The sequence below is a fragment of the Oncorhynchus masou genome, unplaced genomic scaffold (assembly GCF_036934945.1).
Source record: "Oncorhynchus masou masou isolate Uvic2021 unplaced genomic scaffold, UVic_Omas_1.1 unplaced_scaffold_1647, whole genome shotgun sequence".
In the NCBI taxonomy this organism is placed as follows: domain Eukaryota; kingdom Metazoa; phylum Chordata; class Actinopteri; order Salmoniformes; family Salmonidae; genus Oncorhynchus; species Oncorhynchus masou.
Window position 1 is genome coordinate 112,501 of NW_027006583.1, and position 12,535 is coordinate 125,035.

The window sequence follows — 12,535 nt, forward strand, 5'->3', positions numbered from 1 at the left end:
AGGACAGAAGGGAGATGAAGGTAGAGAGAGGTAGAGAAGGTAGAGAGAGATAGAGGGGACAGGACAGAAGGGAGATGAAGGTAGAGAGAGATAGAGAAGGTAGAGAGAGATAGAGAAGGTAGAGAGAGATAGAGAAGGTAGAGAGAGATAGAGAAGGTAGAGAGAGATAGAGAAGGTAGAGAGAGATAGAGGGGACAGGACAGAAGGGAGATGAAGGTAGAGAGAGATAGAGAAGGTAGAGAAAGATAGAGAAGGTAGAGAGAGGTAGAGAAGGTAGAGAGAGATAGAGAAGGTAGAGAGAGATAGAGAAGGTAGAGAGAGATAGAGGGGACAGGACAGAAGGGAGATGAAGGTAGAGAGAGATAGAGAAGGTAGAGAGAGATAGAGAAGGTAGAGAGGACAGGACAGAAGGGAGATGAAGGTAGAGAGAGATAGAGAAGGTAGAGAGAGATAGAGGGGACAGGACAGAAGGGAGATGAAGGTAGAGAGAGATCGAGAAGGTAGAGAGAGATAGAGAAGGTAGAGAGAGATAGAGGGGACAGGACAGAAGGGAGATGAAGGTAGAGAGAGATAGAGAAGGTAGAGAGAGATAGAGAAGGTAGAGAGAGATAGAGGGGACAGGACAGAAGGGAGATGAAGGTAGAGAGAGATAGAGAAGGTAGAGAGAGATAGAGGGGACAGGACAGAAGGGAGATGAAGGTAGAGAGAGGTAGAGAAGGTAGAGAGAGATAGAGGGGACAGGACAGAAGGGAGATGAAGGTAGAGAGAGATAGAGAAGGTAGAGAGAGATAGAGAAGGTAGAGAGAGATAGAGAAGGTAGAGAGAGATAGAGAAGGTAGAGAGAGATAGAGGGGACAGGACAGAAGGGAGATGAAGGTAGAGAGAGATAGAGAAGGTAGAGAGAGATAGAGAAGGTAGAGAGAGGTAGAGAAGGTAGAGAGAGATAGAGAAGGTAGAGAGAGATAGAGAAGGTAGAGAGAGATAGAGGGGACAGGACAGAAGGGAGATGAAGGTAGAGAGAGATAGAGAAGGTAGAGAGAGATAGAGAAGGTAGAGAGAGATAGAGAAGGTAGAGAGAGATAGAGAAGGTAGAGAGAGATAGAGGGGACAGGACAGAAGGGAGATGAAGGTAGAGAGAGATAGAGAAGGTAGAGAGAGATAGAGAAGGTAGAGAGAGGTAGAGAAGGTAGAGAGAGATAGAGAAGGTAGAGAGAGATAGAGAAGGTAGAGAGAGATAGAGGGGACAGGACAGAAGGGAGATGAAGGTAGAGAGAGATAGAGAAGGTAGAGAGAGATAGAGAAGGTAGAGAGAGATAGAGAAGGTAGAGAGAGATAGAGAAGGTAGAGAGAGATAGAGAAGGTAGAGAGAGATAGAGGGGACAGGACAGAAGGGAAGGGGGAATGTCTGAAAAGGGTAGAGATTGAAAGAGAAAGAGAGAGAGAAGAGGACAGACAGAGAGAGGAGAGAGACAGACTGAGAGAAAGAGAGAGAGATGAGGACAGACGGAGAGAGGAGAGAGACAGACTGAGAGAAAGAGAGAGAGATGAGGACAGACGGAGAGAGGAGAGAGACAGACTGAGAGAAAAGAGAGAGATGAGGACAGACAGAGAGAGGAGAGAGACAGACTGAGAGAAAAGAGAGAGATGAGGACAGACGGAGAGAGGAGAGAGACAGACTGAGAGAAAGAGAGAGAGATGAGGACAGACGGAGAGAGGAGAGAGACAGACTGAGAGAAAGAGAGAGAGATGAGGACAGACAGAGAGAGGAGAGAGACAGACTGAGAGAGAAAAGAGAGAGATGAGGACAGACAGAGAGAGGAGAGAGACAGACTGAGAGAAAGAGAGAGAGATGAGGACAGACGGAGAGAGGAGAGAGACAGACTGAGAGAAAGAGAGAGAGATGAGGACAGACGGAGAGAGGAGAGAGACACTGAGAGAAAGAGAGAGAGATGAGGACAGACGGAGAGAGGAGAGAGACAGACTGAGAGAAAGAGAGAGAGATGAGGACAGACGGAGAGAGGAGAGAGACACTGAGAGAAAGAGAGAGAGATGAGGACAGACGGAGAGAGGAGAGAGACAGACTGAGAGAAAGAGAGAGAGATGAGGACAGACAGAGAGAGGAGAGAGACAGACTGAGAGAAAGAGAGAGAGATGAGGACAGACAGAGAGAGGAGAGAGACAGACTGAGAGAAAGAGAGAGAGATGAGGACAGACAGAGAGAGGAGAGAGACAGACTGAGAGAAAGAGAGAGAGATGAGGACAGACGGAGAGAGGAGAGAGACAGACTGAGAGAAAGAGAGAGAGATGAGGACAGACGGAGAGAGGAGAGAGACACTGAGAGAAAAGAGAGAGATGAGGACAGACGGAGAGAGGAGAGAGACAGACTGAGAGAAAGAGAGAGAGATGAGGACAGACAGAGAGAGGAGAGAGACAGACTGAGAGAAAGAGAGAGAGATGAGGACAGACGGAGAGAGGAGAGAGACAGACTGAGAGAAAGAGAGAGAGATGAGGACAGACGGAGAGAGGAGAGAGACACTGAGAGAAAGAGAGAGAGATGAGGACAGACGGAGAGAGGAGAGAGACAGACTGAGAGAAAGAGAGAGAGATGAGGACAGACGGAGAGAGGAGAGAGACAGACTGAGAGAAAGAGAGAGAGATGAGGACAGACGGAGAGAGGAGAGAGACACTGAGAGAAAGAGAGAGAGATGAGGACAGACGGAGAGAGGAGAGAGACAGACTGAGAGAAAGAGAGAGAGATGAGGACAGACAGAGAGAGGAGAGAGACAGACTGAGAGAAAGAGAGAGAGATGAGGACAGACAGAGAGAGGAGAGAGACAGACTGAGAGAAAGAGAGAGAGATGAGGACAGACAGAGAGAGGAGAGAGACAGACTGAGAGAAAGAGAGAGAGATGAGGACAGACGGAGAGAGGAGAGAGACAGACTGAGAGAAAGAGAGAGAGATGAGGACAGACGGAGAGAGGAGAGAGACACTGAGAGAAAGAGAGAGAGATGAGGACAGACGGAGAGAGGAGAGAGACAGACTGAGAGAAAGAGAGAGAGATGAGGACAGACAGAGAGAGGAGAGAGACAGACTGAGAGAAAGAGAGAGAGATGAGGACAGACGGAGAGAGGAGAGAGACAGACTGAGAGAAAGAGAGAGAGATGAGGACAGACGGAGAGAGGAGAGAGACACTGAGAGAAAGAGAGAGAGATGAGGACAGACGGAGAGAGGAGAGAGACAGACTGAGAGAAAGAGAGAGAGATGAGGACAGACGGAGAGAGGAGAGAGACAGACTGAGAGAAAGAGAGAGAGATGAGGACAGATGGAGAGAGGAGAGAGACAGACTGAGAGAAAGAGAGAGACGGGATAGATGGAGAGAGGAGAGACAGACTGAGAGAAAGAGAGAGAGACGGGGATAGATGGAGAGAGGAGAGACAGACTGAGAGAAAGAGAGAGAGACGGGGATAGATGGAGAGAGAAGAGACAGACTGAGAGAAAGAGACAAGAGAATGATACAGCCATTCATTCCTGCTGTATCAGCCTTCCTTTAAAATAAAACAGTTGTCTTCAGAGAATTTGACATTTTCACAGAGAGAAGTATGGAAGTAGAGGAGGAGAAATATGGGGGAGAGGGAAATGGAATGAGAGGGGGAGGAGAATGAGAGAGAAGGAGGAAGAGAGAAGAGAGAGGGGGGGAGAGAGAAGAGAGGGGGAGAGAGAAGAGAGGGGAGAGGAGGGAAGGGGAAGAGAGAGGAGAGAAAGGGGAGGAGAGAGAGGAGAGAGAGGGAAGGGGAGAGAAGAGAAGAGAGGGAAGAGGATGGAAGGGGAAAGAGGAGAGGAAGGGGAGAGAAGAGAAGAGAGGGAAGAGGAGGGAAGGGGAAAGAGAGGAGAGAAAGGGAAGGGGAGAGAAGAGAAGAGTTAGGGAAGAGGAGGGAAGGGGAAAGAGGAGAGGAAGGGGAGAGAAGAGAAGAGAGGGAAGAGGAGGGAAGGGGAAAGAGGAGAGGAAGGGGAGAGAAGAGAAGAGAGGGAAGAGGAGGGAAGGGGAAAGAGAGGAGAGAAAGGGAAGGAGAGAGGGGGGAAGGGGAAAGAGAGGAGAGAAAGGGAAGGAGAGAGGGGGAAGGGGAAAGAGAGGAGAGAAAGGGAATGGGAGAGAAGAGAAGAGTTAGGGAAAGAGAGAAAGGGGAATGAGAGTGAGAGAAAGGGAAGGGGAGAGAAGAGAAGAGAGGGAAGAGGAGGGAAGGGGAAAGAGAGGAGAGAAAGGGAAGGGGAGAGAAGAGAAGAGGGGGGAAAGAGAAAAAGGGGAATGAGAGAGATGAGAAAGAGGAGAGAGAGGAGAAGGGAGAGGATGGAAGGGGAAAGAGAGAGGAGAGAAAGGAGAGAGGAGAGAGATGAGAGAGAGGAGAGGGGAGAGGAGAGGAGGGAAGGGGAAAGAGAGAGGAGAGAGAGGAGAGAGAGGGGGGAGGAAAATGACACCCAAGTCTAACTGCCTGATATTATTTTTTATTATTTCAAATGTAACCTTTATTTAACTATGCATAATATTGGTATCATTTGAAAGAAAACACTTTGAAGTTTGTGGAAATGTAAAATGAATGTAGGAGAATGTAACACATGAGATCTAACACACCCGGACATTTAGAACACCCAGACATTTAAAACACTCAGACATTTAGAACACCCGGACATTTAGAACACCCAGACATTTAAAACACTCAGACATTTAGAACACCCAAACATTTAAAACACTCAGACATTTAGAACACCCCAGACATTTAAAACACTCAGACATTTAGAACACTCGGACATTTAGAACACACGGACATTTAGAACACTGAGAACATTTGGAACACTGAGAACATTTAGAACACTCCACATTTAGAACACTCAGGCATTTAGAACACTCCACATTTAGAACACTCAGGCATTTAGAACACTCCGGCATTTAGAACACCCGGACATTTAAAACACTCAGACATTTAAAACACGCAGACATTTAGAACACTCAGACATTTAGAACACCCGGACATTTAGAACACCCAGACATTTAAAACACTCAGACATTTAGAACACCCGGACATTTAGAACACCCAGACATTTAAAACACTCAGACATTTAGAACACCCGGACATTTAGAACACCCAGACATTTAAAACACTCAGACATTTAGAACACCCAAACATTTAAAACACTCAGACATTTAGAACACCCCAGACATTTAAAACACTCAGACATTTAGAACACTCGGACATTTAGAACACTCGGACATTTAGAACACTGAGAACATTTGGAACACTGAGAACATTTAGAACACTCCACATTTAGAACACTCAGGCATTTAGAACACTCAGGCATTTAGAACACTCAACATTTAGAACACTCAGGCATTTAGAACACTCCGGCATTTAGAACACTCGGAACATTTAGAACACTCGGAACATTTAGAACACTCACAACATTTAGAACACTCAGAACATTTAGAACACTCAGATCATTTAGAACACTCAGGCATTTAGAACATTTAGAACACTCAGAACATTTAGAACACTCCACATTTAGAACACTCGGGCATTTAGAACAATCAGAACATTTAGAACACCCAGGCATTTTGAACACTCACAACATTTATAACACTTAGACATTTATAACACTTAGACATTTAAAACACTCAGACATTTAAAACACGCAGACATTTAGAACACTCAGACATTTAGAACACCCGGACATTTAGAACACCCAGACATTTAAAACACTCAGACATTTAGAACACCCGGACATTTAGAACACCCAGACATTTAAAACACTCAGACATTTAGAACACCCGGACATTTAGAACACCCAGACATTTAAAACACTCAGACATTTAGAACACCCAAACATTTAAAACACTCAGACATTTAGAACACCCCAGACATTTAAAACACTCAGACATTTAGAACACTCTGACATTTAGAACACTCGGACATTTAGAACACTGAGAACATTTGGAACACTGAGAACATTTAGAACACTCCACATTTAGAACACTCAGGCATTTAGAACACTCAGGCATTTAGAACACTCAACATTTAGAACACTCAGGCATTTAGAACACTCCGGCATTTAGAACACTCGGAACATTTAGAACACTCGGAACATTTAGAACACTCACAACATTTAGAACACTCAGAACATTTAGAACACTCAGATCATTTAGAACACTCAGGCATTTAGAACATTTAGAACACTCAGAACATTTAGAACACTCCACATTTAGAACACTCGGGCATTTAGAACAATCAGAACATTTAGAACACCCAGGCATTTTGAACACTCACAACATTTATAACACTTAGACATTTATAACACTTAGACATTTAAAACACTCAGACATTTAAAACACGCAGACATTTAGAACACTCAGACATTTAGAACACCCGGACATTTAGAACACCCAGACATTTAAAACACTCAGACATTTAGAACACCCGGACATTTAGAACACCCAGACATTTAAAACACTCAGACATTTAGAACACCCGGACATTTAGAACACCCAGACATTTAAAACACTCAGACATTTAGAACACCCAAACATTTAAAACACTCAGACATTTAGAACACCCCAGACATTTAGAACACTCAGACATTTAGAACACTCGGACATTTAGAACACTCGGACATTTAGAACACTGAGAACATTTGGAACACTGAGAACATTTAGAACACTCCACATTTAGAACACTCAGGCATTTAGAACACTCAGGCATTTAGAACACTCAACATTTAGAACACTCAGGCATTTAGAACACTCCGGCATTTAGAACACTCGGAACATTTAGAACACTCGGAACATTTAGAACACTCACAACATTTAGAACACTCAGAACATTTAGAACACTCAGATCATTTAGAACACTCAGGCATTTAGAACATTTAGAACACTCAGAACATTTAGAACACTCCACATTTAGAACACTCGGGCATTTAGAACAATCAGAACATTTAGAACACCCAGGCATTTTGAACACTCACAACATTTATAACACTTAGACATTTATAACACTTAGACATTTAGAACACTCAGAACATTTAGAACACTCAGACCATTTAGAACACTCAGGCATTTAGAACACTCAGAACATTTAGAACACTCAGAACATTTAGAACACTCAGAACATTTAGAACACTCCACATTTAGAACACTCGGGCATTTAGAACAATCAGAACATTTAGAACACCCAGGCATTTATAACACTTAGACATTTATAACACTTAGACATTTAGAACACTCAGAACATTTAGAACACTCAGAACATTTAGAACACTCAGAACATTTAGAACACCCAGGCATTTTGAACACTCACAACATTTATAACACTTAGACATTCATAACACTCAGACATTTAGAAGAGATCATATAACAAATCTTACACAACTCTCTCTCTCTTTCTCCAGGCCCTCCTGGACACTCAGAACCAGCTGAGATCTCAAATCACCAACTTCACCTTTAATCTGGGCTTCTCTGGAAAGTTCTACCATACAGGTACAGTACAATGTTACAATGTTCTATCATATTAAGTACAGTAATTATATAGAGACAGTAACCAGTCATATAACTACTGTCAGAACCAGTCAGAACCAGTCATATAACTACTGACAGAACCTGTCAGAACTACTGTGTGTGTGTGTGTGTGTGTGTGTGTGTGTGTGTGTGTGTGTGTGTGTGTGTGTGTGTGTGTGTGTGTGTGTGTGTGTGTGTGTGTGTGTGTGTGTGTGTCTGAGTGGTTTCCAGGTACAGATGAAGAGGATGAGGGGGATGATGTGCTGCTCGGTTCTGTATCAGAGTTCTGGTGGTTCCCTCACATGTACAGCCACATGCAGCCACACCTCTTCAACAACCTCACCTCTCTGCTGGAGCAGATGGTCCTTAACAAGGACTTCGCTCTGGTGAGACACACGCACACGCGCACACACACACACACACACACACCCTGGTGTGTAAATTATTAGTGGTAATCAGACTTTAACAGCTTTTTATTGTCATTTTCAAACAGAATAAAACTCATTAAAATCCACGGTGATGTGATTCTCCCTCTTTCTCTCTGTCTCTCTCTCTGTCTCTCTCTCTCTCTCTCTCTCTCTCTCTCTGTCTCTCACTCTCTCTCTCTCTGTCTCCCTCCCTCTCTCTCTCTGTCTCTCTCTCTCTGTCTCTCTCCCTCTCTCTCTCTGTCTCTCTCTCTCTCTGTCTCTCTCTCTATGTCTCTATCTCTCTCTCTCTCTCTCTCTCTCTCTCTCTCTCTCTCTCTCTCTCTCTCTCTCTCTGTCTCTCTCCCTCTCTCTCTCTGTCTCTCTCTCTCTCTCTCTCTCTGTCTCTCTCTCTCTATGTCTCTCTCTCTATATGTCTCTCTCTCTCTCTCTCTCTCTCTCTCTCCCTCTCTCTCTCCCCCCTGTAGCATCATGGTATTCCAGTAGACCAGGGTTATGCTGTTGCACCCCACCATTCAGGAGTCTACCCTGTTCATCTCCAGCTGTATGAGACGTGGAGGAAGGTGTGGAACATCAGGGTTACATCTACTGAGGAATACCCTCACCTCAAACCTGCTAGATACCGCAAAGGATTCATACACAATGATATTATGGTGAGGAAACACAATGGTACACTGCCGTCAGAAAGAATTCACATCCCTTGACTTTTTCCACATGGTTGCGTTACAGCCTTATTCTATACAGAATTTTAAATGGATTCAACTGAGAGATTTTGTCACTGACCTACACACAATACCCCATAATCTCAAAGTGTACATTTTTCTAAATTAATAAAACATGAAAAAGGTGGAACAGTTTGAATCAATAATTATTCAACCCCTTTGTTATGAATGCTCAAACCATTTAGAACACTCGGACCATTTAGAACACTCTGAACATTAAGAACACTCTGAACATTTAGAACACTCTGAACATTTAGAACACTCAGACATTTAGAACACTGAACATTTAGAATGCTCAGAACATTTAGAACACTCAGACATTTAGAACACTCAGACTCAATAAGTTCATGAGTGAAGATATGCTTAAAAAGTCACATTTTAAGTGTCATGGACTCAATCTGTGTGCAATTATAGTGTTTAACATTATATTTGAATTACTACCTCATCTCTGTACCCCTCACATATAATTATCTGTAAGGTCCCTCAGTCGAAGAGTGAATTTCAAACCTTGCAAAGAGGGACACCGATTGGTAGATGGGTAAAAATGAAAAAAAGCTCGGTGAAGTTATTAATTACACTTTGGATGGTGTATCAATACACCCAGTCACTACAAAGATACAGGTGTCCTTCCTAACTCAGTTGCCGGAGAGGAAGGAAACTGCTCAGAGATTTAACCATGAGGCCAATGGTGACTTTAAAACAGTTACAGAGTTTAATGGCTGTGATAGGAGAAAACTGAGGATGGCTCAACAACATTGTAGTTACTCCACAATACTGACCTAAATGACAGAGTGAAAAGAAGGAAGCCTGTACAGAATACAAATATTCCAAAACATGCATCCTGTTTGCAACAACTTCACTAATTAATACAAAAAATGTTGCAAAGCTTTTAGTCCTGAAAGTGTTATGTTTGGGACAAATCCAATAAAACACATTACTAAGTCTCCATATTTTCAAGCATAGTGGTGGCTGCATCAAGTTATGGGGTATGCTTGTCATCGTTAAGGACTGGAGAGTTTTTCAGGATAAAAAAGAAACGGCATGGAGCCAAGCAAAAATCCTCGAGGAAAACCTGGTTCAGTCTGCTTTCCACCAGACACTGGGGGATGAATTCACCTTTCAGCAGGACAATAGCCTAAAACACAAGGGCAGAGGGAATAAGTGTAGGGGTATGAATACTGTCTGAAGCCACTGTGTATTTCAGTGTCAGCTATATCAGTGTAGGCAGTTGGTTTGGTCAAATAGTTCTGTGTGTATCTCTTCACTTAACCTCTCATCTCCCCTCCCATCTCAAATCGAATGTATTTATATAGCCCTTCTTAGATCAGCTGATATCTCGAAGTGCTGTACAGAAACCCAGCCTAAAACCCCAAACAGCAAGCAATGCAGGTGTAGAAGCACAGTGGCTAGGAAAAATTCCCTAGAAAGGACTGAGAGGAACCAGGCTATGTGGGGTGGAGATTATAAACCTAGAGAGGAACCAGGCTATGTGGGGTAGCCAGTCCTCTTCTGGCTGTGCCGGGTGGAGATTATAAACCTAGAGAGGAACCAGGCTATGAGGGATGGCCAGCTATCTTCTGGCTGTGCCGGGTGGAGATTATAATAGAACATGACCAAGATGTTCAAATGTTCATAAATGACCAGCATGGTCAAATAATAATAATCACAGTAGTTGTCGAGGGTGCAGCAGGTCAGCACCTCAGGAGTAAATGTCAGTTGGCTTTTCATAGCCGATCATTCAGAGTATCTCTACCACTCCTGCTGTCTATAGAGAGTTGAAAACAGCAGAACAGTTGAAACTGGGGCAGCAGCACGGCCAGGTGGACTGGGGACAGCAAGGAGTCATCATGCCAGGTAGTCCTGAGTAATGGTCCTCAGGCTCAGGTCCTCCGAGAGAGAAAAAGAAAGAGAGAAAGAGAGAATTAGAGAAGGCACACTTAAATTCACACAGGACACCGGAGAAGTACTCCAGATATAACAAACTGACCCTTGCCCCCTGACACATAAACTACTGCAGCATAAATACTGGAGGCTGAGACAGGAGGGGTCAGGAGACACTGTGGCCCCATCCGATGATACCCCCGGACAGGGCCAAACAGGTAGGATATAAACCCACCCACTTTGCCAAAGCCCAGCCCCCACACCACTAGAGGGATATCTTCAACCACCAACTTACCATCCTGAGACAAGGTCGAGTATAGCCCACAAAGATCTCCGCAACGGCACAACCCAAGGGGGGGGCGCCAACCCAGACAGGAAGATCACGTTAGTGACCGTACCCACTCAAATGATGCGCCCCTCCTAGGGATGGATTTGAAGAGCACCACTAAGCCAGTGACTCAGCCCCTGTAATAGGGTTAGAGGCAGAGAATCCCAGTGGAAAGAGGGGAACCGACCAGGCAGAGACAGCAAGGGTGGTTCGTTGCTCCAGAGCCTTTCCGTTCACCTTCACACTCCTGGGCCAGACTACACTCAATCATAGGACCCACTGAAGAGATGAGTCTTCAGTAAAGACTTAAAGGTTGAGACCGAGTCTGCGTCTCTGACATGGGTAGGCAGACCCTGCCTCCAGCTGTTTGCTTAGAAATTCTAGGGACAATTAGGAGGCCAGCGTCTTGTGACCATAGCGTACGTGTAGGTATGTACAGCAGGACCAAATCAGAGAGATAGGTAGGAGCAAGCCCATGTAATGCTTTGTAGGTTATCAATAAAACCTTGAAATCAGCCCTTGCTTTGACAGGAAGCCAGTGTAGGGAGGCTAGCACTGGAGTAATATGATCAAATGTTTTGGTTCTAGTCAGGATTCTAGCAGCCGTATTTAGCACTAACTGAAGTTAGTCTATCTGTCCTCTCCTCTCCTTTCCTAATTTACAATTCTGTTTTTTTTGTATGTGTGTGTGTGTGTGTGTGTGTGTGTGTGTGTGTGTGTGTGTGTGTGTGTGTGTGTGTGTGTGTGTGTGTGTGTGTGTGTGTGTGTGTGTGTGTGTGTGTGTGTGTGTGTGTGTGTGTGTGTGTGTGTGTGTGTGTGTGTGTGTAGGTGCTGCCGCGTCAGACGTGTGGGTTGTTCACACACACCATTTACTATAAGGACTATCCTGGAGGACCTAAAGAACTGGACAACAGCATCATGGGAGGAGAGCTGTTCCTGACTGTCCTACTGAACCCAGTGAGTTAATTAACCCCTTACTGTCCTACTGAACCCAGTGAGTTAATTAACTCCTTACTGTCCTACTGAACCCAGTGAGCTAATTAACCCCTTACTGTCCTAATGAACCCAGTGAGTTAACTCCTGACTGTCCTACTGAACCCAGTGAGTTAATTAACTCCTTACTGTCCTACTGAACCCAGTGAGTTAATTAACTCCTTACTGTCCTACTGAACCCAGTGAGTTAATTAACTCCTTACTGTCCTACTGAACCCAGTGAGTTAACTCCTTACTGTCCTACTGAACCCAGTGAGTTAACTCCCTTACTGTCCCACTGAACCCAGTGAGTTAACTCCTTACTGTCCTACTGACCCCAGTGAGTTAACTCCTTACTGTCCTACTAAACCCAGTGAGTTAACTCCTTACTGTCCTACTGAACCCAGTGAGTTAACTCCTTACTGTCCTACTGAACCCAGTGAGTTAACTCCTTACTGTCCTACTGAACCCAGTGAGTTATCTCCTTACTGTCCTACTGAACCCAGCGAGTTAATTAACTCCTTACTGTCCTACTGAACCCAGTGAGTTAATTAACTCCTTACTGTCCTACTGAACCCAGTGAGTTAATTAACTCCTCTACTGTCCTACTGAACCCAGTGAGTTAATTAACTCCTTACTGTCCTACTGAACCCAGTGAGTTATATC

The 12,535-nt window shown here is 44.4% G+C and overlaps 1 protein-coding gene across 1 annotated transcript in view; it reads left to right on the forward strand.

Annotated features, from left to right (window-relative positions):
- Positions 1-11,863, forward strand: part of LOC135531564 (bifunctional heparan sulfate N-deacetylase/N-sulfotransferase 4-like) — a 49,913-nt gene extending 38,050 nt beyond the window's left edge. Inside the window, exons 6-9 of the mRNA XM_064959572.1 lie at positions 7,436-7,523; positions 7,773-7,927; positions 8,434-8,619; positions 11,726-11,863. Coding sequence (XP_064815644.1) covers positions 7,436-7,523; positions 7,773-7,927; positions 8,434-8,619; positions 11,726-11,863 — 567 coding nt within the window. The remainder of the gene's footprint in view (positions 1-7,435; positions 7,524-7,772; positions 7,928-8,433; positions 8,620-11,725) is intronic.
- The last annotated feature ends 672 nt before the right edge of the window (positions 11,864-12,535 follow it).